This window comes from Rousettus aegyptiacus, unplaced genomic scaffold, assembly GCF_014176215.1.
Source record: "Rousettus aegyptiacus isolate mRouAeg1 unplaced genomic scaffold, mRouAeg1.p scaffold_m13_p_10, whole genome shotgun sequence".
In the NCBI taxonomy this organism is placed as follows: Eukaryota; Metazoa; Chordata; class Mammalia; order Chiroptera; family Pteropodidae; genus Rousettus; species Rousettus aegyptiacus.
The window spans coordinates 1517546-1542285 of NW_023416285.1; the positions used below are offsets into that span (position 1 = coordinate 1517546).

Consider the following 24740-nt stretch of genomic DNA (forward strand, 5'->3'; position numbering starts at 1 on the left):
GCAGAGCCAGCCTGGGGGAGGGGCTTCACTGCGCAGAGCGCCCAGGACCAGGGCCAGCTCGTGGTGGGCGCTCGGCAGACGCTCCCGCAATTTCGGGTGTCACCTGAATTCCCACTGCTGTGAAGGTGGCTCTGGCGTATCCAGGGTTTGAGCCAGAGCGGGTGGGCCACCAGCTGGAGCGCATGTGTGTGTGTGGCTTCAAGCCGCTGTGCTCACCCTCCACACCCTGCTGAGGCCAGTTCGCGTCCTCCTGGCCAGAAGGAGCAGCTTGCCTTGCTCGTCACCCTCACAGGGCAATACCTCTCAACGCCTGTCCAGGACCCTACTAAGGTCAGCCTCGTGTCTCTTGGCTTGGGTGTGACTCCCCAGGCCTGGTGAGAGTTCCTTCTCTAGACAAGGAAGTTGCCTGCCGAATCTCATGGACCTTGGGTAACATCCATCCACAGCCCTGAACATTTATCAACTCCAGGGCTGATTTGGGGGCGCATACTTGATGCCAGGCGCAAGGTGAATCAGAAGCAGACCCTGCTCGGGGTGCCGGCATCTTCCCTCAGGGCAGGGTTTCCTCCCGCCCCGGTGTTCCGGGCACCGGTCTTGGGAAAAGGAACCGGGGATTACAGCGCAGCCCTGCGAGTGCCAGCGTCAAGACAGACACCAGGTCCTGGGAGAACCAGAGCCAGCACGCAGGGACGGGCTGCACGATCGCTCCCAGCTGTTAGCCAGCCACAGCCGCTGCGCAGGGAGGGTGGGCAGGGGCCCAGGCCGAGAGGGCGGCAGCAGTCCTGGCCGACGTGAAGGGACTGCACGCGTGGTTAGACAGGCGAGGAGGGGGTAGAATCGGAACTTCAGTGACCAGCCAGAGGCCGGGCGTCCCTTTTCCGGCTGAAGCCGCGGGTGGCGGCGCGCGCCCTGCCCTGGGCGGTTCAGGGGGCGCTCCGACACCGCAGCCCTCTCTTCACCGCGGTGTGTGTCTAGGTCCCGAGTATGTTACAGCGGCCTGTGGGATGGTGGCGGAGATGGTGGAGTCCCTGCCGTCCGTGCTGTCCTTGGGCCACAGGAGGAACAGCAGCATGCCCGCCTTCCTCACGGCGGCGCTCAGGAACATCGTGGTCAGCCTGGCCCGCTTACCCCTCGTCAACAGCTACACGCGGGTCCCCCCGCTGGTGAGTCTGGCCGTTCCTCTGCAGAGACCAAACCGGGAGGGGCACAGGCAGCCCTCGCCTGGCCCGGGCGTCCCGGGGGGACGGGGCGTGACTGCGCGGCCGCCGCCTCGCGGTGGCAGGGTGCCGTGCGCCGCCCCCTCTGGCTTCCTCCGGCATGCTGTACAGCCCCGTTTCTGAGTCAGCAGAAATGCTAGCTTCTCTAAAACGGGTGAAACATCATGTCGGGAAACGAGGTGTCATCTCCCAGCAGCAGACGCTTAGCATCTGACGCGGTGCCAGAGCCGCAGGCGAGCGCGGCGACTTGGGGCAGCGATGACCCTCCGGTGGGTGTGTCCCCCTCATCGGTGGCCCCTTGGGAGCTCATTCAGGCGCTCTGGCCCAGCGGCCTTTTCATTACTTCTGGAGTCGTCTTCAGAGTTGGTTTCAGATCATCATTGTTGGTCAGGACTCTTGTTTGAGATCACGGGCCACTGTGAGTAGGGCAGAGTGGGCAGGGGCTGGGCCATGCACCCAGGAAGTTGCTGAAATGAGGACGGGGTGATGGGCTGGCACGGGAGGCCTGGTCTAGGTCCGGGAGGTCAGCCAAGACCCAGAGGAGACACTGCTTCTGCCCAGAAAGGACACTGCCCGCCAGTGGGGCCCAGCCCCCGTGCACGTGCGTGTGCACAGACTTGAGAGCTGCGCACCGAGGAGGCAGTGTTCCTTAGACCCTGGGGGAGGAAGGGCCCGCGCTGTGGGGTGAAGGTACCCCGTGAAGGGCTCGTCCTGAGCACAGCCCAGGGTGTGCTGTGCTGGAAGCCATCGCAGAGCCAGCAGCTGGGGCGCTTCCGACACCGGGGCCCCCCGGGAAACGGGCAGGAGGGGCTGCAGCACTGTGCAGGGCCGGTTGCAGCCGTGGTATATGAAGAGTCACCGTAAGTTTTGAGACAGCTGCACCTGTGAGGGGCAGAGAGACATGCAGGAAGGCACAGACAGAGGTCGTGGCATCGAGGACGGACTTGGGAACTCACCAGCACAGACCCTGTCTATAGATGAGCCGCAGCCAGGGCCCCGCCAGCACGGGCCACGGGCCCACGCGCCTGAGGAGGGGCGCCCTCCGGGGCAGCTGCGCCAGGACGTGCCTAGGGCCTGGGAGGAAGGGGAGGGACTTAGGAGGCATTCTCTGTGTTAAGGGAGAGATGCCCGAGCGGCTGAGGTTGGCAGGCCGCGCCCAGAGGCCTGCACGGACGAGCTCGGGGCTCCTCTGCCGCTCGATCTGAGGTGGCAGCTCAGCTGGCTGGAAGGATGGTGGCTCCTGCTACAGAAACAGCGCGGTCCTGCCTCAGGCCAGCCCTCCGCCCGGTGCTTGTGGAGCATGTGGCCGACGGACGAGGCTGGACTCCGTGCAGTTCACAAACGGACACGAGGCTCTGCCTGACACACGGCCTGTGGGCGCAGGTGCTCTCATGCCTACTGGCCTCTCGTGGCCCCGTGCCACGGGCTGGCTCCCGACCATCAGCCTGGTGGCATCAGCAGTGTTAGGGAAGGGACACGAGGGGAGGAGCAGACCAGAAAGCCCACTGCTGGCCCAGGAGGTGCTCGGTGGCGTGATCGGGGCCATTTCCGGGAAGGCGCCGCACTGGCTCTAGGTACGGGGAGCAGGCCGTGGGCCTCAGGGCAAGGCCGTGCCTAGAGGCACGGCGTTCCTGGTGCCCTCGCGATGTGGCGGTTCCAGCTTGACCGTGTGACTTCTTTTCTGTTCTCTCAGGTCTGGAAGCTCGGATGGTCACCCAAGCCAGGAGGGGACTTCGGCACGGTGTTCCCTGAGATCCCCGTGGAGTTCCTTCAGGAAAAGGAAGTCTTCAAGGAGTTCATCTACCGCATCAACACGCTAGGTAGTCCGCGCTCCTCCCTCGGGGTCGGGCACGTGCCCCCGCGGCGGCAGCAGGCCCTTCTCTTCTTGGTCCATGAGGGATGCGGGCTGAGCGACGCTCATCCCGTCGTGCATTTTGCAGCGTGTTCAGAGCCGCTGCAGCGGGAAGTGCGGTCCCAGTTCACGTGTGTGCGAGTTTGACCCCGAGTTCTCACCCCCCGGGCTTGTTTGGCGTTGGGCAGGGACCTGGCAGCTGACAGTGTGAAGCCACGTCTGGTCTTCGTGTTAAGCTCTCTGCCAGGTGGTGGCAGTGATCCTCTCGGGGTGTTTTCCCCGGTGTGGTCACTGATGTCCCTTCTCGTGTGTGTGCCGAGCAGTTCAGGGCAATGAAGCCAGCATGGCCGTGAGGAGAAAGCACACTTTAAGTAAGGCAGCGCTGAGCTCTGCGCGGTCCTGTCACTGTGAGACGGGGTCACGCCTGTCTCAGAGGTGCTGCGTGTTTAGAGACCCGCCCATGCCCCGCGTGCAGGCCGTCTCTCTCCGTGGCAGCAGTGGCGGTTCTTGTTGGTCAGGACTTCTCTGCAGGGCGTGGAAGTACCTCTTTTTTGTCCCCATTTTACACCTGGAGGTGTGGTCTGGTGGGAGGTTGCGATTGGTAGATCTGAGTGGCAGTGCCCCACTGGGGCAGGGGGACCCCAACCCCCAGGCCATGGACCAGTACCAGTCGTGGCCTGTTAGGAACCGGGCTGCACAGCAGGAGGCGAGCAGCGGGGGAGCGAGCGAAGCCTCACCCGTACGTGCAGCCGCTCCAGCTCCGCCTCAGACCCTCGGGCCTCGGGTTCTCATAGGAGCAGCGGTCCGGCACCGGTCCCTGGTGCCACGAAGGTCGAGGACCGCCACGCTCGGGCATACTTCTCTGCCGAGTCCAGCATGGACACCGTCATTCCTCTCGTGCCCTCCTGCTCGGGCCCCGGCAGACGTGGTGCTTACCCAGGTCCCGGAGCGTGCACGTGGCAAGCGCTGTGCTGTTCCCCCTTTCCCTGGAGTCAGGCGACAGTCCCCTGCCCGTCCCAGGTGGGATCTGGACAGTGGTCTGAGGCTGGCGGCCTCAGGAGTGTTTTTTTCTTCCTCCCTTTAGAGGCTGTCGCCAGGCAGTGTCCTGGCCTCCGGGCCTCACCCCGGGTCCACCCCCTCGCGGAGCCGTCCTGCGTTGGAACTGTCAGTCGGGCTGTGGGACCCAGGACTGTACAGCCCTGGCTCATGCGTGCCGTTGCTCCCGCTCACTTCCTCTGTTCCGTCTTTTCCTTGGTGTGAATGGTCACGTACTGTGTCTGTAGCTCTCTAAGTCTGTGTATTTCTGTCCTGTGTCTTAATCCATCTGTCAGTCTTTCTGCATTCAGTTCAGCAAGGACAGCTTGTGCCAGGGGTAGCCCTGCCGCCCTGCCCTCCCTGAGGGCCCGCGTGCCCCAGCCAGACGACATTCTTTTATGATCTCTCCCTCCTGACAGGGTCAGAGCGCCCACTGCTTTAACTGTTCCGTGTTTAACGGCCTCAGTGAGGCAGAGTTCGCACAGCACACCTTCACCTTGCACGTGGCCGGGGGTGGTCTGCGGTGGACACAGAGCTGTGCGTCCAGCAGCGCAGTCCAGCAGCTGACTTTGTGGGAGACTTTTGGGTTCTCTGGTGCCCAGGGCAGAAGTGTCTCTGGCCCCACTCAGCCTTGCTGCATGTATACATCAGGGGTCGGAGGGCACCCTCTCCTCCATGGTACCTGAACTGAACTTGGCCCATGCCACGTGTGTGGCCTCAGACGTGTGCGTGAGCGTTCTCGCTGAGGGACGGGCGCTGGCAGTGTTTCTGCATCCCAGGGTTAAGGGAGCTGCTGTCCGTGGCCCCGTGGCCAGTGCTCGCCTGCTCCAGTTAGAGCCGCATGGCCTGTCACATCACGTTGAGGAGTGTGAGGGCTGGGTGTCCTCGTCTCACATTACATTTGCATTCCTAGGGTGGACCAGCCGTACCCAGTTTGAGGAAACGTGGGCCACCCTCCTCGGTGTCCTGGTGACTCAGCCCCTCGTGATGGAGCAGGAGGAGAGCCCACCGGAAGTAAGGCTGCGCGTGGGCCCGTGCGTCCTCTGGCTGGCACTCGGCCAGTGCGGCAGCTTGTGCACTGTTAGTGGTGGGCAGAGGAGGGCAGCAAGCTCGTTGCTTTCTGTGTCGCCTTGCTCGTAAAGGAGCGCAGCCATGTCTAGACCGAGGTTCCGGAGCAGGGACGCACCGCCCCCAGGCTGGAGGGCATTTACCACGGCGCTTTGCAGGTGAAGGGCCAGAAAGATTACACCCTTGTTTGGAAATCTTTTAGAGTTCTGTTTTTCAACGTTCAGGTGTGGCGTTTAGGCCGAATCAGAGTGAACAGCTCTCTAGAAGGGCCGGGCAGGTGGACCTGTGTGTACTCTGGACTGTTTTGCATAGCCGTCACCTGGCTTCTGGGACTATTAGCATTCTCTGTGTCACATGACACTAGTAAAGGCCACATCCTGGTGAAGCAAAGCCTGAGATGTGAAAAGTCTTGGGTGTTAAGTCCTTAATTCAGGTGGAGGGGACAGTTCAAAGTGTAGATAGATGGATGTCAGAACCTTCAACGTTGTCTTTAAGTTCACGCGAAGACACAAATATGTTGCCACGGTCAGAGTTCCTAAGATTAGTGGGAAACGTAAGGGTAGTTTCTTAAGAAGTAATTCCTGTTTGGAGGTTTGTGCCTGTGGGAGACCTTGCCTGGAAAAGGAGACATTGGGCATCACGTTTGTTTCGGGTGACCAGTGTGTACAGGCTGTGGTGAGCCGAGGCAGACAGAACAGCCCTAGCTGGGAAGGCTTGTCCTTCTGAGGCGCTCAGGGCTCCTTTCCGCGAGGCCTTGTGGTCTGAGAGCCTTGGACTTTGGGGCCTGTGTGCCTCTGGGGGCACAGGTGGTGTTGGTGTCTGGCTGCTCGTGACTCGCCGATGTGTGGGCTGTCCTTCCAGGAAGACACGGAGAGGACCCAGATCAATGTCCTGGCTGTGCAGGCCATCACCTCGCTGGTGCTGAGTGCGATGACCGTGCCCGTGGCCGGCAACCCAGCCGTGAGCTGCTTGGAGCAGCAGCCCCGAAGCAAGCCTCTGAAGGCGCTCGACACCAGGTGTGCCTGGGTTGCCGTGTGTCCCGCGAGGTGCTCCTCCCCCACCCAGGGTGACCAGCTGCTTCACCCAAGCCCTTGCCTTTGTTGCTGAAATTAAAAACAAAACACTGCGTGCTGCCTTGCTGCAGGAGGTACAGCTCCAAAAACGATCTGATGGCAAGTGACAGTGAAAATGAGACAAAAAATGCCGGGGTCGCCCGACCTTAACAGAGCAAAAACTAACAAGCTCGTAGGACGTCTGCACGGGCACAGGGCAGGGATCGCCTACAAAGGGGCTGTCATTTGGTACTGTAGGCCACCCATCTCCTTTAGGCAGAACTGGGGTTTGGGGAAGTCCTGGTGTCTCTGACTTTTAGGTTTTGAAGAAACCAAATAGCTAAGCTCTGTTCTGAATTTTAGGTTCGGCAGAAAGTTGAGCATGATCAGAGGAATCGTAGAGCAGGAAATTCAAGCAATGGTTTCCAAGAGGGAGAACATCGCCACCCATCATTTATACCAAGCGTGGGACCCTGTCCCCTCTCTGTCTCCGGCTACTACAGGTACCTGAGGGAAGGGCTGCTTCGTACTTGGCCGAGCGAGCGTGCGGCCGGCATACCCGCAACAGCGGTTGGGCAGAGAAAGACCAACTGTGATTGTGTTGGGAGGCTGTTCACTTACGGTGCAGCCTGATGCGCTTAAGTCAGGGTCTCACTCAGGACGAGAGGTGTGGACGGTCTTGAGGAAAGGAAGCCTGGAAATGAGCGGGGCTTCGATGCACGTGTTCTTGCTGGACAGTGTTCTAGCCTACAGTTCTTGTGATTCCCTAGGGATTTTTTTAGGAGTTGTTAGATCCAGGAGGTTTAGGCATCTTGAAAGCATTACCTGGCAAAGGCTCAGTGTGGGAACACGGTGCGTGTGCACCCCCAGGCATCACTGGGACATCGAGTTAAGCTGAGTCTGTGACCTTGCATGGCCATGGGTCCCTTGGGGAGCTGATGGCACATAGGAGAGATGAGAAATGACATGCCAGTCACAGAAGGAGCAGAGCAGGTGCCAGGGGAGGTGCTAATGCTCCAGCAGCCCTGAGGAGTGCAGGTCCCCCCAGGAGCCAGAGGCCGCCGTTCTGAGTGGCAAAGTTTAGCTAGGGGCCATCTCGCTGCGGCTGGTGACGCCCAGTGGAAGGCAGCAATGGGGTCATTTGGCCTAGGGCATAGAGAGTATGAAAGGCGGGTTTGTGGGGGGGGCACCCTGCTCCTGGTGGGTGCAGCTGGGCAGCCCTGGCACCAGGGCCGGGCCCCAGGAGGTACCGTCCACCGCAGTTGTCCTCTGGGCCCCTGGAGCCTTGCCTGCAGGACCGTCACCTCGTCCACAGCTACTGACTCTGAAGCTTTTGCAGCCCGGTCCCCAGCCGGTTCTCATTAGAGTCAGAGGCTGGGTGGTTGTGGAGAAAAAGCAATGGTCCAGCGGGCCCCGGCGGGCCTGCCCTCCTAGCGGGGCGTGAAGGGGCAGGGCCGTGCCGTGCCGCCTGGAGCCCCGGGGTGGCACCTGTGGGCAGGCTGTGTGGGCGGGGCTGACAGCGCTGTCACTCGCAGGTGCCCTCATCGATCACGACAAGCTCCTGCTGCAGATCAACCCCGAGCGGGAGCTGGGCGACATGAGCTACAAGCTCGGCCAGGTCAGTCACACTGCCCCACCGGGACGCGCCCCCGCTCGCTCCGCTCCCTGTCCCCCGTCCTCGGGTTTGCGCCATTTAACACGTTCAGAAGAAAGTGAAATGCATTTTTAAGTAAAAAGAAGATTTACTTTTTTAAATTTTATTTATTTATCTGCAGGAGGATTTAAGGTATTCTCTGCATAAAAGTGTGTGAACACACTGGGACAGGACGGGTTAGACTGAGGTGAGGAGGCGACGCGGCAGGCCCCGGGTCCTGCGCGCCAGCTGCAGAGACAGGACAGCGGCTCGGGGCGTGAGCACGGAGCAGAGCCCTCGCTCTGACGGGCCGCAGATTTGGCCAAATTGTCCCAACGGCTAGCTCAGAGGAAGGGGTGGTCACACGACCCAGTGTGGCAGGCGGGCCGGCGCCGGCTGCCAGGTCACAGCTCACTGGGTGGGTCACTGTGAACTGAGCTTCAGTTTCCTCATCAGAAAGTTGGGGACAGTCGTGCATGTGACACCACAGGTTGTGGAGCTGAGGCAGGTCCGAGGACAGCAGTGCTGGGAGTGGGGGCCCAGCACGGGGCGCCCTGATGGCTGCGGGGTCCTCCCGGCCTGTGGCTGGCTCAGAGAGCAGTCAGACCGAGGTTCTCCCCGTGGCTTTTGTTCCTGGAGCGCCGGGCAGTGTTTGGGGGTCTCGGAGCTTGGGGGCTCCTCGCGGGGTCTGGGCTGCTGCTTCGCACTGGCGTCCCCAGGCTGACACTCACGTCCCCAGCTCTCCTGTTCCTCCTGCACAACCTTCCTCTGTGACCAGGAAGCTGCAGACATTTTCCTGTCCTTGTCTTTGACAGAGAAGCGTCCACCCCTGGGATAGGTCAGAGTGGTGGTCAGCATTCTGTCACTCTGCGAGCGAGTGAGAAGGCCCGGCTTGCTGGCTGGCACTGGGCTTGCCTGGGGCCCTGTGGCACTTGCCCAGCTGTGCCCTTCCTCCAGCGTCTGGGCCACGGCTCTCTGCCGAGACCGGCATGTCACATGGTGATACCTGCCCTGCCTGGGACACCTGTTCGCTACAGTCCCTTTGACCTCAGCTGCCGCAGGCTTTAGGAGAGGGCATCGGGCAGGAAGTGAAGGGGGGCAGGGGCCCTCCTTGGCCTGAAGCTGGCCTTCTGGGGTTCCTAGCTTACCTTCGGTCTGCGGCAGGCCCGCGACAGCCTGCCCACTCGCCATGACAGCCCTCTGTGAGGGGTGGGCTGGGAGCGAGAAGCCGCCGCTCGTGCTGAGTGGGCCTTGGGCCTGGCGTCGCCGGCGATGGCAGACAGCTTTTTGGGGAGCACAGCCCACGGGTGCTTGTTCTTTCGGGGCGCTGCAGCGCCGTGCCGAGTGCTGGAGGAGCTCTGACGAGCGGGCCTTTGGGGACGCAGGTGCTCTGCCTGAGCCGGTGGGGAGGGCGGGGGCTTCCTCCTGTCTCTGCAGCACCACGCTTCCCAGACCCCTCCCACCCTGCCCGCCACAGGAAAGCAGCCCCCCCACCCCCCGTATTTGCTGGGGTGCTTTTTTTAGCAAGTAATTCAGAAAAGTGGGGTTTGCCGCAAATGACAACTAGTGAGGCAGGACCAGTTTTGGAAAGAAATCCCGAGTTCTGGCTCTGTTTTTCTCTGGGACTTCATCCAGATGTCCCTGAGGGGCTAAAGTGTCCTTCCCTAGAGGCTCTGTCCTTCCCCGTCCTCAGCTGCCCTCGTTCCAGGTCTTTAGTCCTGCAGCCGAGCTACCCGAAACCCCCCTCCCCTAGTCCATGGGACCCTCCACCCGGGACCTGCTCGGACTGAATGGGCCCTGCTGGGTGACCGGGGTCGGCTCAGTGCAGAGGACCCCACCACACCTGCAGCTCAGCACCCTGGGCCTCAGAACCTGCCGCCTGGACCCTGAGCGGTGACCCAAGTGTCCTCGTCTGTTTCAGGTGTCCATCCACTCGGTGTGGCTGGGGAACAGCATCACACCCCTGAGAGAGGAGGAGTGGGACGAGGAGGAGGAGGAGGAGGCCGACGTCCCCACACCGGTGTCACCACCCACGTCCCCCGTCAGCTCCAGGTCTCCACCTGCCTTTGCTTTAGAGCGGTTTGAGCTCGTCGTCTGGCTTGTTTGGGACGCGTCCTGTGGGCGCCGCTCACGCTGTGTCCGGGGCCCCCGTCCCGCACCCCTGCAGGAAGCACCGGGCCGGCGTTGACATCCACTCCTGTTCGCAGTTCCTGCTTGAGCTGTACAGTCGCTGGGTCCTGCCGTCGAGCTCGGCTCGGAGGACCCCCGTCATCCTGATCAGCGAAGTGGTTCGGTCTGTAAGTCGCCCTCCCCGTCTCCTCGCGTGTGCACAGAGTGAGCACGTGTGCGCGCGCCCAGAGCCCATCGTCTCTGGGACCTGCGAGGGACTCCCAGTGACCCAGGATGACAGTGTATTTCTTAAGCCAGCGAAAGTGGCCAGATCGTCCTGCCGCTGTCACCTCCCTGTCCTTGTGGACGTCCTTGAGGACCTGAGAGACACAGGCCCACGGACCGACCCTCTTTGAGAAGCACAGCTTGCAGCTGTCATTCTCACGCTGTTGGTCTCAGGGTTTGTTTCCATTCTTTAAATCAGTGGGGGCCAAATGATGTTCTTGTTTGTTATTGACATCTGTCAGCATTTACAGTACTATAAATTAAATCCGAGAAGTTTTAATAAGTTCGAATGCTTGCTGGCCCCCTCGCCACCATCCGGGCGGTCGTCCAGCAGGATGGACGAGGAAGCCTCGCAGCCTGTTTGTTTTTAGCCTGGTTTTCCTCAATACACCGTTAAAGGTTTTTTCATTGTTTTGTATCTGGTCAAGTAGAGATTTTTAAGCATCTCATTTTCAATTTTAATACAAGTTTATAGCTTGATATTTTCAAATACCAAACTAAGCATCATTAATAAAGGTTTTAAATTTAAAAAACAAGTTACTAATTAATTCATTTTAAAGTAACAATAGTGATCATTTTTATTCTGTTTTGAATTAGTGAGAGGAGCCTTGTTTCACATTTTTGTAAATCTCTTTGGTGTCGGTTCAATAGAGACCTTCTGGTCCCCCACATCTGCTCTGCATTCAGCCCGTGAGTGTCCATTAACTCCTAAGACACGGCACCACCTGGCGGCACCACGTGGTTAGGACGGAACAGGAGGCAGGGGCAGACGAGGCCTTGCTGTCCCCATGGAAATCATTTTGGCCTTGCAAGCACCCAGGTGTCCCGTGTGCAAGAACTGCTGATTTAGACGGTTTGCTGACTCCCATTGTCCCCATCACTGGGACTTGACCGTGGCCTCTGACAAGGACCGACCCCTCCTTCCCACGTGCTCCCAGAGGAGAGGGGCCCTTACGCCTCACTGACGCTCATTTTCAGATATGCCAGGAAGAACTGAATGGTAGAGAGCTGACTGTTTTGGGGAGACAAAAAGAATCCCTGGCCAAGCATAGATTTTTTAAACAATTTTTTCTATCCTGGGGTTTTTGAGAGCCTGAACCCCTACACAGTGGGAAGGGCCTGGCGTTTTGAAACAGAATAAATGGGGCTCGTCCGTGGTGACTGCTGCGGTGCGGGTTCCCGCGTGGGCTGTGACAGGTCCCAGCGCACCCGGGTCTGCGCGTGTGCGCAGAGGCTTCTGCAGGCATCCGCCACGGACAGTTTGTCTCCGTGTTTGCGCTTGCTCTGTGTTGTAGGCCTCCAGGTGTTTGCCGGTTTCTTTTCCCTGTCAGGCCTTGTGTGAATTCCCTTACTTTATTGTCCCTTGGCTGTGAGAACGTACGTTTTAAACTGTGTTGCTTACTTAACTGATAGCGAAATTCCCCCCTCCATCCAAATGTTCTGTGTCTCCAGCTTCTCGTGGTCTCAGACTTGTTCACCGAACGCAACCAGTTTGAGATGATGTACATGACCCTGACCGAGCTGCGGAGGGTGCACCCTCCAGAGGATGAGATTCTCCTTCAGTACCTGGTGCCTGCCACCTGCAAGGCGGCCGCCGTCCTCGGAATGGTAAGTGAGGGGTGGTGCAGAGGCCACCCTGTGATGGTTGGGTGTTGGGGGCGCAGCCTCAGCCTTGGAAGGCTCATCCCGAACCCCCACAGCAAGCACGAGACACCGGAGAATTCAGTCAGCACCGGCACGTGCCCACGGGGCCCGGGAGGCGTGCTGTGGTGGGCCCGTCCCGGGCGGGCCCCGTGCCCCTCACTCGTGCGGCCATCACGGTGGCCCACGCCCCAGGAGAGCTTGGTGTGCAGTGGACATGGGGCCCACTCCTCCGCAGGTGCCGTGGCACCCCTCACTTCCTGTCAGCGGGGCCTCCCTCCTGGGGACCACGTTGTCACAGTAGCCCTGTGTTTCTGCCCCTCAGGTGGGGATGTCTCAGTGTTCTTCACCACATGGACAGAGGGGCCTTCTTTTGGGTTCTCGCTGCCTAGCGGGTCGGAACTCTGCGAGTGCCACCCGGCCTTCCGCGCGGACGCCGCCGCGCAGCACCCGCTGAGCACTGTGGGCCCGCCTGTGTGGGGCGGCCTGAGGAGGACCCTCCTCGCCGCTGGGGCAGGGCCTTGGCGCCGGCGTCCAGGGCTGGCGCCGTGCACTTTGCCACGCAGCATTGGCCGGTCGCTGGGTTTCTTACTCAGGCGCCTCCTAGTTCCCATCGTCACGACAGCAGGAGGGAGTCATTCCCTCACACGTGGGTGGCTGCTGCGTGCCTGCCCTGGCCCATCCCCCCACGTTCTGAACTCGGTCCTGTTGGTCCTGACAGTGACTGACCACGTGCCGCTGCCGCAGCTGCTAACATTTGTGGAGCCCTGCCTCCTGCACCCCACATGGCCCTCTCTGTGTGACTGAGGGAGGCCATTGTCCTCTGCATACGCCCCGGGACGCCCACACAGTCTGAGCCCGCGTCTGTGCCTGAGCCCCAACTCTCCCTTCCCGACTAGGCTCCCCATAGACGTTGTCCCTTTGATCCAGGCCACCAGAGCAGGTATCATCCCAGGTGGCCTTCAGCCATGGCGCCACCACCCAGGGAGCAGAAACGAGTCCGCTGGCTGTCCCTCTGTGAGCACTGCTCTTCAAAGCCTGAGTCCTCTGGGGGTCAAGACCACGTGGAAGCAGCTAGACTTGGCGCGTCCTTTTGTCTCCGTGGAGAGTTTCAGCCGCTGGGCTCATTTTCATTGTAGTTGTGTTTTTGTGCTCAGGCCCAGATCCCCCAGGCAAGTGTTGTGCTGTCAGTGATCAGATGAGCATAATCGTTCTTTAAGAGGATCCCGAGGCCAGACGATGCCCTCGGGACTGCGGGGCCCTCTCCCCGCAGGCCGGCCGCTCGGGCAGGCAGCAGCGCTCCGCCTCTTCTGAGACACTCGCCCAGAGCTGTGAGGTCTGCCTCCCGCACTGCGGCCCTGCGGTGTTCTCAGAGCCGGGGGTCTGGAGGTGCGGGCGCGGGCAGGACGTAGGGCGGGGTCCCCCAGTCTGTGGGTGTGGGACGGGAAGAGGACAGGGACTTCCTACGCAAGAGTGTCACCCTCAGCTGGGACTGCAGGGGCACAGCATTCCCATGAGAGCCCATCAGACGACCTTCTGACGAGACGTGGGCTTGGCTGGCAGGAGTCGCTTACCCGGGGGGATGGTAGGAGCCGCCGCTGGTGCCGCCGCCTCTGCACTGTGCTTTACGTGAAGGTCCCTCTTGGTGCGACGTCCACCGAACCCGTGATCAGGGTGCTAACTGAAGTTGACAACATTTTGAGGAGGGGCCAGTGAGTCCTCGAGACCACCCCAGGTCGTTTCTAGGAGGACACGCAGGGTTCCCTTACATTCTCAACTGCGATCCATATTACGCCAAAAAGGCACAAAACTTAAATCAGTGACAGGAGAAAGCACATGGGGCGAGATCCAGACAAACCGGGCTCAGCTTCCAGAACCCTCCCCTAGAGTCACGGGATACGCTCAGTTTCTCCAGCAACTCGCGACTACGTGTGTGGCGTGCCGCCCTCCGGGGAGGCCCCTTAGGGACTTGGAACCAGAGCTTTCACTTGGGGCCGGTCCGCAGGCCCCTCCATGCGGCACATCCCGAACCGCAGACCCCAGCAGGGGAGGGGTGTCAGCGCGGGCGGCTGAGGCACGGGAGGCCGTTCTCATCGGCGAGGGTGCTGGGGACACTCCCGACACCCAGATTCCCGGACGGCAGCCCAGGGTCTGAGGATGGCGGTCGGGCCTCTGGGGAGAACCCCCCTCCACACGCGGTCTTCCGCCGCGGCCCCCGGGCCACGCCCGCTTCCGCCTGGGCAGCCCCGCTTTTGTGCCTGTGCCCCAGGACAAGGCCGTGGCCGAGCCGGTGAGCCGGCTCCTGGAGAGCACGCTGAGGAGCAGCCACCTGCCCAGCAAGATTGGGGCCCTGCACGGCGTCCTCTACGTGCTGGAGTGCGACCTCCTGGACGACACCGCGAAGCAGCTCATCCCGGCCGTCAGCGACTACCTCCTGTCCAACCTCAGAGGCATCGCCCAGTGAGTGGCTGCTGCCCGGGGTCGCGTCTCACAGCGGGCGGTGAGACGTGACGTGACACGTCCCACAGCGTGCGTCGGGCCCCGGCCACGTCGCACGCAGGGGTTAGTGGGAACCCCGCAGGCATCCTTCTCATGGGGACAGCCAGGGTCCCCGAGAGCAAAGACGCCGCTCCCCAGCAGACGGTGGCGGCCGCTCGCGCGGCTGAGCTCGGCTGTCTTGTTTCCAGCTGCGTGAACTCTCACAGCCAGCAGCACGTGCTGGTGATGTGCGCCACCGCTTTCTACCTGATCGAGAACTACCCTCTGGACGCCGGGCCCGAGTTCTCTGCGGCGATAGTGCAGGTGAGCGGGCCCTGCTCCCACCGTCAGGGGCGGGGGCATGAGTGACCGGATCCCCAGAGTGGCGCTTCAACTCCAAGCCCTCCCCTCCAGATGTGTGGGGTGATGCTGTCTGGGAGCGAGGAGTCCACCCCATCCGTCGTTTACCACTGCGTCCTGAGGGGCCTGGAGCGCCTCCTGCTCTCCGAGCAGCTCTCCCGGCTGGACGCAGAGTCGCTGGTCAAGCTGAGTGTGGACAGAGTGAACGTGCACAGCCCGCACCGGGCCATGGCGGCCCTGGGCCTGATGCTCACCTGCATGTACACAGGTGAGCAGTGGGGTGGGCGGCTGGCCCAGGCCCACCCGTGTCCGAGCTCCGGACTACATGGTCTCCTATCGCTGCTTCTTGGGACATGGACCGCGGGTCCCCTCCCGTTCTCAAGGAGGTGCTGGTGTCAGCCACGCCTGCGGAGCTGGTCTGTGGACTGACCACGTCCCCCATGCGACTGCCTGGGCCTCCCACCCCAGGTTTCAGATTTGGGACTCCTGTGGGTTCAAGGCGCCTGTCTCTAAAGCCTGTCCAGTCGCACAAGGTAAGTAATGGTGCCAAATGGCTCATTCCAGGGAAGGAGAAAGTCAGCCCAGGCAGAACGTCCACCCCTAGCCCCGCCGCCCCCGACAGTGAGTCCGTGATCGTGGCCATGGAGCGCGTGTCCGTCCTCTTCGACAGGTGAGGAACGAGGCCGCGGTGGCCCCACCGCACTTCCCGCTCAGGCCCTGACCAGCGCATGCTTCACCCAAGGCTCTGTGGAAGTGGGCCGTCCTCGGACCCCAGCACCTAGGAGTTTGGAGCCGATGGGCTCCGAGGCCATCCCAGTGGCTGTCCACCTCCCCCAAGGGTGGGGTGGTGTTGGGAGGGGCCCAAGAATGGGAGCCCAGGGGTGCGGGGGGTCTGGGCGTGGGTCCTGAGCCATAGCAAGACCCGCTGCAAATGCTGCTAGGGGCTTGGAGAGGAGCCTGTCACAGCGGGCTCACGCGCGCACCCCAGGGCATCGGGGCAGCTTCAGCAGGAGTTGGGAGGCAGGTAGAGGCTGGAACAAGAAACTCGTGTCTCTGAGTCGACATTAGCCACACCGCCCCACGCCGAGCAGGGTGCCAGGATCGGCTCAGCTGGCCAGTTCTAGACAACGAGCTGGGCGCCTCTTTGGCTTCTGTGTGCAGGACAGGGCCCCAGGCCTCTCAGTGCAGGTGGAGTGGCGTGTGTGGCCTCCGCCTGGGGAGGCTGGTCTGCCCGCTCAGCCGTCATCTGCAGGCAGCTCAGTCGGCAGCAGCCTTCGGGTTTCCACAAGCACACGCTGAGCAAGGCCGTGTCCACTCTGGCCAGACGCGCTGCTCCGGGAAGCTGAGCGTGTGCGCTGCGTCTCCTCCACACGGTAGTTTAAAACGAAACTTTATAGTCAGGCTTCCATCCCACGCACATTTGTCAGCCAGGTGGTGGCCAGAGGACCGCGCTTGGGTCCCCGCCTTCCTGGAGCTTCGACTCCAGCGCTAAGGAGAGAGGTCTGTCAGCACATGCCACGCAGGCCTGCAGCAGACCGCTGTGGGGACACTCGGTGGGCACCGGCTGGCAGAGGGAACTGTCATTCGGGAGCACTGTCTGGAGTGGCAGGCCCCCGTGCTGGCAGCAGCCGGCGACTGCAGACAGGCATATCCGGGCACCCCCGGAAGGAGGAGCGGGCCTCGTTTCTGGGCCACTTCCGGTGCTTTTCAGTTACGTGCAGTTTTTCCGTATACGCTGCTGGGACACCGTCGTCATGGCGGTCTCCGCGGTGGAGGGACACTGCTCGGGGCGGACGGGGATCTGTGGGGCAGGCGCCAACAGGAGTGCCCGTGGCTTTGGTTGGACACGAAAGCAGCCGTAGCCGACGGCAGCGCTGCCGCCGCGTGGCGGAGAGAAGGCGTGGGCGCCCGGGCACGGGCGCGCGCAGGACGCCACGGGGGCCGTGTTTCCACCGAAAGCTTCCATAACCGCTGCTGTCGTGTCGCCACCCGAACCGTTTCTGCTTTATGCTGTGTGTGACCTCAGAACCCCTTTTTGAATTATTGGCCCCACGTGGGTGGGGAGCCCCAAGCCAGTGCGTCTGTCTGTCTGCGAGTCGCCGGTGAGGTCTGCAGGAGGCGGTGGTGCCTTCTGCCGTCCCGGTTAGCACTCGGAGCCCAGCTCGCGACCTGCTCAGAAAGCCCCCGAAGGTCCCAGGCACCTGGCCCTGGCTCACGGCAGGCAGCCCTGCGACAGCCAGGTTCAGACGCAAGACTCTCCTGGGTGGGGGCGGCCGGGGCTCTGACTGGGTCCCTCCTTCCAGGATCAGGAAGGGCTTTCCCTGCGAAGCCAGAGTGGTGGCGCGCATCCTGCCGCAGTTTCTAGACGACTTCTTCCCGCCCCAGGACGTCATGAACAAGGTCATTGGGGAGTTCCTGTCGAACCAGCAGCCCTACCCACAGTTCATGGCCACCGTGGTGTACAAGGTGAGGGCGGGGCGGGGGTTTCCCACACGCACGGGGCGCCTCGGCGTCCAGCGGTGTGGCCCGGTGGCGGGCCACCACCCCGGGCCCTCCCGTCGGAAGTGCTGTGTCTCTGCACCCGGCATCTGGGCCTCTCCTCCTCCTCAGGTTTTCCAGACTCTGCACAGCACGGGGCAGTCGTCCATGGTCCGGGACTGGGTCATGCTGTCCCTGTCCAACTTCACGCAGAGGACGCCGGTCGCCATGGCCGTGTGGAGCCTGTCCTGCTTCTTCGTCAGCGCGTCCACGGGCCCGTGGGTCTCGGCGATGTATCCTTCCAGGTGCTGGGCCAGGCGGGGGCCCTGCTGTCAACGGGGCACCTGTGCTGTGTTAGTTTTCAAACCGCAGCTGTCAAGGTGACATTTACCTTAAGCCCCGAGAAAGTGAACTGTTGACACGGAAGCTGAAACCGGTGTGTTCGCCACACAGACCTGCAGGGCGGCCGGGCGGGCGGGGCGGGGCCCCCTGCAGACCCCTCCCCGGGCACGCGCCAGCTCTGTGCAGCTGGGACTGTCACCGATGCTGCTTCTCATTATCCTCTGTCACTGTGCCCCGTCCCCTTGGGTACGGCTCACTGAAGATCCGGATCCCACCCCCTTTTGGCCGCCGCCCCCCAGACAGACCACAGAGTCTGCAGGCAGACGCTGGTAGCAGCAGGCTGTGCCCGGCCGGGCGCCACAGCTCTGCCCTCACCCGCGGGAGGAGCTGCCGCCAGCACCCTGCAGGGAGCCAGGCCAGGTACGTGCTGCCGAGAGGCGCCCTTCCCATGGGCCTCCGGCCTCCTCAGCCGGCTTTGCCTGGCCCCCTGCTCTGCTGGGCAGAGGTGCCTTCCAGCCGGAGAGGGACAGTGTCTTGGGAGCCACTGTGGACTCACTGGCAGGGGCCAAGATGGCAGGAGCTGCTGGCCCAGCACGGCCCAGGCCTGCCGTCTGCTCTGGTTTGCTCAGAGCTTCCCCGGCCCTCTTGTCAGCTGGGCCGGGCGAGGACTAGGTGAGGACTGGGAGACAGCTGCCCCCACCCCCGCAGCCTCACTCCTTAACTCCCCCACCAGCCTTCCCCACGTCATCAGCCGGATGGGCAAGCTAGATCAGGTGGACGTCCACCTGTTCTGCCTGGTGGCCACGGACTTCTACAGACACCAGATGGAAGGCGAACTGGACCGCCGGGCCTTTCAGTCCGTGTTCGAGGTGGTCGCGGCGCCGGGCAACCCGTATCACCGCCTGCTAGCTTGTTTGCGGAGCGTCCACAAGGTCGCCACGTGCTGAGTGCCAGGCGGGGTGGCCTCAGGCAGCGTCGCCTCTGCCGCGGGGCGGGCGCAGCTCGCAGTGAGGCAGCGGCGGGGAGAACGTGCAGCAACGTCGGGTTGCGCCTGAGTCCGTGCAGCAAGCGCGGGAGCCGCGGCGCTGGCCCCTGGCTGCAGCCAGTGTTGACTAACTGCCAGCTAACCCGGCGCTCTTGCTCCCGCCGATCGGCCTGGCCCTCGTTGCCAGGGCACAGCTGCTCTCGTGTCTGGGACACAAGTCTTCTGCTCCGCCGGGTGGCCGTTAGCCCCCCTGCTGTCTCACAGGCAGAAGGCGACGCCATCAGGTTTTCGAGAGCGCTCCCCATGTCCCCCAGCGGGACGCGGGACGCCTGGGGGTCGTGGCCCTGCCCCAGGCGGGGCGTGCGCCAGGCGGGGCGTGCGCCAGGCGGGGAGGCTGGGAGCAGGACGTCAGCGCCATGCTTCCCCCTCTCTGTGTTCTTCTCAGGACTTAAGACTTGTATCAGTAAAGAGATTAATTTTAAGGTACTTTCTATGCCGTGTAAAGTCTGCTGCATGCTACAGCCTCTGCGGGAGTGGACAGCCCCTCCCCCCCCCAGTGACCCTCTCTCTCACCTGACACCCAATTCCTCCTTAACATGCCGATGACATTTCGTGGCACACGCCTCCTTTCTGCGCGCTCACATTAACTAAGATGTAGAGAAGTGTCACTGTTCAGACGTTTGTGCTAGGACTGCTCCATTCAGCCCTGACACAGTGCCCACTCAGCTGTCCCGTGTGTGAGAGGCACCTCTGCCCGCCCTCTCCTTCCTTAGGCACTATCAGGGAGGCGCAGCTCCCCGGCACTTGGGCTGACCCCGCCAGCCCGCAGACGTGAGCATCCTCTTGTGTCCAGAGCCTCTAGCTCTGACGTGCTCCGGCTCCCAGCCCGAGCTGGCTCTGGGTGCGGTCTGCCCAGGGGCCGGCCAGCCAGTGGAAGGACCTGCTTCCCTCGTGGCCCCTCGTGCATGTTGGGGCCCAGACGCATGCTGGGCCCGGCAGCCCCAAAGTTGTAACAGCTACGCTTGTCTGAGCCCCTCTTAGTAGCAGAGCTTGATATCGTGGCCACTGTTAGAGAAAGACCTGGGACCTCCTCGGCCCCCTTTCAACGCCCACGCACCGCCCTGCACCCAGGAGAGCCAGGCCTGCCCCCGGGCCAGTGGTGGGCTCTGCCTGACGGTGGCAGGGAGGACACCTGGCAGGGCGGTCACAGTGCTGCTTCAGCCCCAGCCCTGGCCCCTAGGCCTAAAGTAGTCAAAGCATCAGATGCAGACGAGGCCAGGAGCTCGGGGTGCTGAGGGTGGGGCTCTGGGCCCCAGAGGCCGGCCGGCTGTGTGGTCACGTGCTGTCCGGGTTTGGGGTGTTTCACGTGGTAAGGGCAGATAATCTTGCAGCTCTTTTCCGGAGTCTGCACAGGAGAAAGAGCCTTTTGCGCGGTTAGTTACCCTCCACCCGGGCATGGGAGCCGAGCTCTGCGCCGTGCACACAGCTGGCACAGCGGTCTGGTGTGAGCCGCAGTGCAGGGCTCACCTGCGTTGAGAGGAGGCTGTGGGGCCTCTCCTCAGAGGGGGCCCTGGCTTTTCCTGCAGCCCCCAGCAGAGGTCTCGCCGAGCCGGGCGTGGCTGTGGCAGCGGGTCAGGTGTCAGCAGGCCTGAAGGGGCTGTGCCAGGTCGAAGGAGTAAGAAGGTCCCCGTTGCCCTTTGCTCACTTGGGATCTCGATTCTCATCCCAGCTTTTCCTGGGAAGTTCTTAGAACTTGCTGGCCCCCCCTCCGCCCCCGGGATCTCAGCAGCTCTGAGACGGGCGTGTCGCGGGCTCGTGTTCCTGGCTAGGTGTTTGCGTTTGTGAGAAAGAACGCGGGGAGTGTAGAGTTTGGAGCTGTTCCTCTTGGGACTCATGTCGCTGGGCTCAGCCGAGGCTTCTCGTTCACAGCGTGATCCAAACAGGCAGTTCTTGGCAGGGGCTTGGAGCCTGGCTCTGGCCGTAGGTGCCAGCCCAGAGACCCGCCTGCACGCCCCGCGGACAGGGATGTGTCGAGTGCAGTTCCCATGCCCCGGCTGTGTGCGTGTGCGTGTGCGCATCTGGAAGCCGACAGGTGTCTGGAGATGCTGATGCGCAGGGTCTCCAGTGTGGCCCCATCACCTCTCTGTAGAGGCCGATGTCTCAGACCCGCCCCATGGGGTCGGCTGTGGGAATGGGCCACCTGAGTGTGGGGGTCATCGCTCGTTAAAGTCCCACTGAGAAAACAGTCCCCCTCGACAGCTCTGCAGAAGGGGTCAAGACTTTGAGTTCCTTAAAGTTTACGGCAGGCACCAATCTTAGTATCAGTCCAAACTTTGTGGAAAATATTCATTTGATTGTCGGTTGGGTTTTTTTGGGCGGGGGGCGGGTGTTGTTTTGTTTTCCTGCTGGTAACATCAGGAAAGAGTCGAACGAAACCAGGGTAGACTGACTGGGCGGGGCCCTGCAGTGCGCCTTCTGCGGAAACGCGCCCCTCCCACCGCCGACCCTGCCAGGTGTGCGCGGGTGACCCTTCCAGCTGCCAAGTGTCCTTCCCTGTCGTTCTCGCTCACTTTCGCGAGCAGCCGTGTGCTTTCCGGAGGAAAGCATGACTCAGACACCTCCAGACACCCAGAATGTAGCATCAGAGACGGCCCTGCACCCTAAGGACCCCCACACCCAAACGCCCCTCCATGCGGGTGTCGTTGCCGAGCCCTGGGGGCCGTGGCTCTTCTCCTGTGGGGCCGGGATGGGCGGTGCCGTCGGTCCAGCGGGCCAGACTTCGAAGCAGTAGCTGCTCGGCTGCCTCAGGGCCCCGCGGCCGCCAGTTGCTGGAGCTGCCGTGTGCTCTGTTCTCCGTTTCGCGGGGAGAGGAACCAGCTTCCTCTCGACACCGCGGGCACCCTTCCTAGCATGTGTCCTCACTTGGCTTTCGTCCCTCCCTCTGCTGTGAGTGCCTGAAACCGTGGCCAGCGGCCTGGGAGAGACTGAGTTCTGTCTGGGGCAGGGCTGGAGGAGGGCGATGGGTGGGACCCGGAGGACAGCCATGAAAGTCGCTGGCTGGGGAGCTGGACTGGTCATGCAAGTGAGGACCGGCCCACACCGCCTGGGCTGTGGCCTGTGCACGTGCTCGGCAGGGCTCAGCGGGGAGGGGCCTGCTCAGAGGGCGGTAGCAACTGAAGGCCACCTGGAAGGCTCAGGGGCTCCGTCCCCCTGTCCGTCCCCCTGTGAGCCTGTCACTTCAATGCAGTTCAAGGACCCCTGCCTCTGCCCCCCCCCCCCCCCGCCCCAGTGCTTCTGGGAGGATCCAGCCCTGGACAGCTGCTGCAGTTTCCACGGCAAGCACAGGGGCGGCCCCTGCTGTCACGGTCCCCGCTGTCACGGCCCCGCCGCAGGTGCTTTGGCTCTGCGCGGAGCGGGGCTGCAGCAGAGTGACTGTCCATGGGGTTCGAGCGCACGCTGCACCACCACCCCGACCCCACCGCCCTGGGAGCCAGCAGGGCTGTGATGGGTGCGTCCCGGAGCCTGGCCTGGCGCTGACTGTCCACTTCCGAAAGGGAATGCGAGGACTGGCTTGAGATGTATAGTTAAGTTTTTTAAACTGCTACATTGTACATCTGAATTAAAGGAGAAAATTAAACCACGAACTGCTGTGTGAGGCCTGCTTTGCTTCTGGAGAACCTGGACTCTGCTGGGGGGTGGGGGCGGGCCGAGGCTGCCTCATCAGCACATGCTGCCACCTCGGAGCAGAGACCCTGTGTCTGCCGGGCGAGGAAGTGGCCTGCAGACCACAGGGCAGTGGTCCTGCTGCCCAGCAGACAGGCTGCAGCAGCCATACTGGTTAAGTGACTAAGTCCAGGTGGGCAGGGCCGTGGCTCTTTGGCACTGAATCTGCTTCCATGCCCAGCCAGGGTCCCGGAGGAGCAGCCGGGGCCGTGCTGGGACCTGGCCTTTGAGGCCCCCAGCCTGGCTGGCCCTCCTCACGGGCCGTTGGCACCTGTGCTCCAGGCTGCGGCGTGTGACCATGCGCCGCATCCATCTGAGCTCCCAGGTCCTTCCCGCTGGCTGGAAGTCTGCGCTGCCTAAGGGCACATCCTCTTAGCTCAGGGGAGCCCCTCCCGGGAGCCGGGGCCATCGGCGCTGTGGTGACCTCGGGGTGCGGATGGCTACCCAACCTTTAGACGGCAGTTGCAGACCGTGGGCTATTCGGGCAGGTACTAAATGTTCGCAGAAGTCCCATGTCCTCCAGCCGATTGGCCGTGGTGGCCCACCCAGGCCCTCGGGGATGGCTAGAAAGATGGCCCAGCATGGGTATCCTGCCCTGGGGGCTCGGCGGTGTGACCGCACATGGGCTTTTTTCCATTTCTTTGGGAGACCCGTGCCCCCTGCCCTCCCGAGGCATACAACCCCCTTCTCTGTATGGGCTTGGCGACAGCGTTTGGCTGCCAGGACCGGGGGAACAGGCCATGTCTGCCTCAGCGCTCACCTCAGTTGCCCTAAACATCACCCCCAAAATCCGTCTCGCCTGCGGCATGACTCCAGGGCCCCAGGGCCTCAGCCTGCACAGCCACCTGAGCTGTAGCCCACCTCCTGGGCCAAGCCTGGCCAGCCGGCCTCTGCCTGGCACGTCGGAGCATAACCGGCCTGTCATTTCCAGAAAGAGCCCCCGGCACGAGTGGGCTCGTCATCCACTGTGGCAGAGGGCCCTCAGCCGAGAGCGAGACCCTGCGTCTCCCAGAGGAAGCCCTGCTTCTTACCTGGGACCCTGGGCCCTTCCGCATGTGCCTCTGTGCCCGGCCCACACCTCAGCCCCCGGCAGGCTGGCCGTGCCAGGTGCTGCTGCAGGGGGCGTTCTGCGTTGGCTCAGGGGTCGGCCTGTTTCGGGGAGCCACCAAGACCTCAGGGAATCTGTGAGCATCTCCCATGGTTCCCATGGGCTTCGAGGCCTCTACAGCCTGGTCCCCCATCTGCCCAATGGCTCATCCACTGGCCGCCCAGGTGGCCTCACTGTGTCACTGCCGTGTCCTTCCGGGGCCCTGGCGTCCCCAGGCCTTCATGCCGCATGGGGAGGGGGTTGGGAGGAGCCACCGGCCAGGGAAGGCTTGGAGTGTGGGGGGCCCAGGGAGCCACGGAACCAGGTGCGGGGCCTGTCCACCGAGGCAGAGGGCCAAGCGAAGGGCCTGGGCTCCCGGCGTGCACGGGGGGAGGGGCAGTGGTGCGGCAGGCCGGTGCCCTCCACCCGCGGCCCCGCCGCCCCCGCCGCCCCCGACCCCCACTCACTGAGTGCTGTGCTGCCGTTTCCCAGGCTGGAGTTCCCCCACTGCCTGGCTTCCCTGCCCACTGCCATAGGCCCGACTCACGGCCCCTCGGGGGCTGCCCGCCTCCTGCCGGGCTGGGCGGGCCGGGCGCTCATGAGGATTGCATGGACCAGCATCGTTCAGAAGGACACAGGCCTAGAGAGCGCGGGCCTCGCCTGAGCACGGCCGGGCCCCGGGATCTCGCTCCGGCCTGACCACCCTTCTCCCTGCAGGTGCTGCCGGTGCCCAGCGCCCCCGCCCTGCATCCCCTGCCCCCACAGACTGAGGGGCCCAGCAGGCCGTGCAGCTGTGCCAAGGTACGGAGCCCCCGCCCCAGCAGCAGACAGCCAGACGCCTCCCAGACCGGGTCAGCTGGGTGCTTGGTCCCATCCCCACCTCCCACCCCACCCCGCCAACCCCCTAACTCTTTCTTATCTCTGAGGGCTTGACAGGAGGGCTCAGCTTCTGGAAGTGCCCCCAAGGGCCCGCTCTCCAAGGCCTTCTGTATCCACTGAAACCCAAGAAGAGGCAGTTGGGGTCCAGCCTTTTCCCCTGACTCCCCCCCACGTGCTTGCCGGAGGGCGAGCAGGAGGTGCAGGCGACCCTCCGGGGCCGCTCGGGTGCCAGGGCCCTGAGCGTGGGCAGTGACTTCCCATGGGCCGGCCACTCGCCCTGGAGGCGCTGGGACTGGCCGTGCTGGCGTTCCCACGCCGGGGACTCTGGGGTGGCAGCTCGTCCTGACAGTAATCTACCAGCCCCTGGCAGGCCAGCATCTAGCCTCTGCCGTCTCCAAAAGCCTCAGGTCCGTCCGCGACCTGCCTGCTTCTCCCTGGGACGCCCACCCGGCGTGCCGAGAGGCGTGGTGAGTCCAGCCTCGCTCGGCCTGGGCACCGTGGTGCGCAAAGGTCCTC

The 24740-nt window shown here is 62.8% G+C and overlaps 1 protein-coding gene across 3 annotated transcripts in view; it reads left to right on the forward strand.

The window, feature by feature from the left end:
- Positions 1 to 22179, forward strand: part of HTT (huntingtin) — a 116645-nt gene extending 94466 nt beyond the window's left edge. For 2 of the 3 annotated variants that reach the window (XM_036227435.1, XM_036227436.1), the window contains 16 exons: positions 976 to 1163; positions 2911 to 3037; positions 5018 to 5118; positions 6034 to 6188; positions 6588 to 6727; positions 7760 to 7842; positions 9779 to 9909; positions 10025 to 10154; positions 11704 to 11859; positions 14162 to 14352; positions 14580 to 14694; positions 14785 to 14998; positions 15295 to 15400; positions 17034 to 17196; positions 17341 to 17501; positions 18284 to 18505. In XM_036227435.1, the coding sequence (XP_036083328.1) occupies positions 976 to 1163; positions 2911 to 3037; positions 5018 to 5118; positions 6034 to 6188; positions 6588 to 6727; positions 7760 to 7842; positions 9779 to 9909; positions 10025 to 10154; positions 11704 to 11859; positions 14162 to 14352; positions 14580 to 14694; positions 14785 to 14998; positions 15295 to 15400; positions 17034 to 17196; positions 17341 to 17501; positions 18284 to 18497 (2375 nt within the window). In that variant the 3' untranslated portion in view covers positions 18498 to 18505. Of the gene's footprint in view, positions 1 to 975; positions 1164 to 2910; positions 3038 to 5017; positions 5119 to 6033; positions 6189 to 6587; positions 6728 to 7759; positions 7843 to 9778; positions 9910 to 10024; positions 10155 to 11703; positions 11860 to 14161; positions 14353 to 14579; positions 14695 to 14784; positions 14999 to 15294; positions 15401 to 17033; positions 17197 to 17340; positions 17502 to 18283 lie in introns of all 3 variants that reach the window. The other variant, XM_016159198.2, reaches the window with a different exon arrangement.
- The last annotated feature ends 2561 nt before the right edge of the window (positions 22180 to 24740 follow it).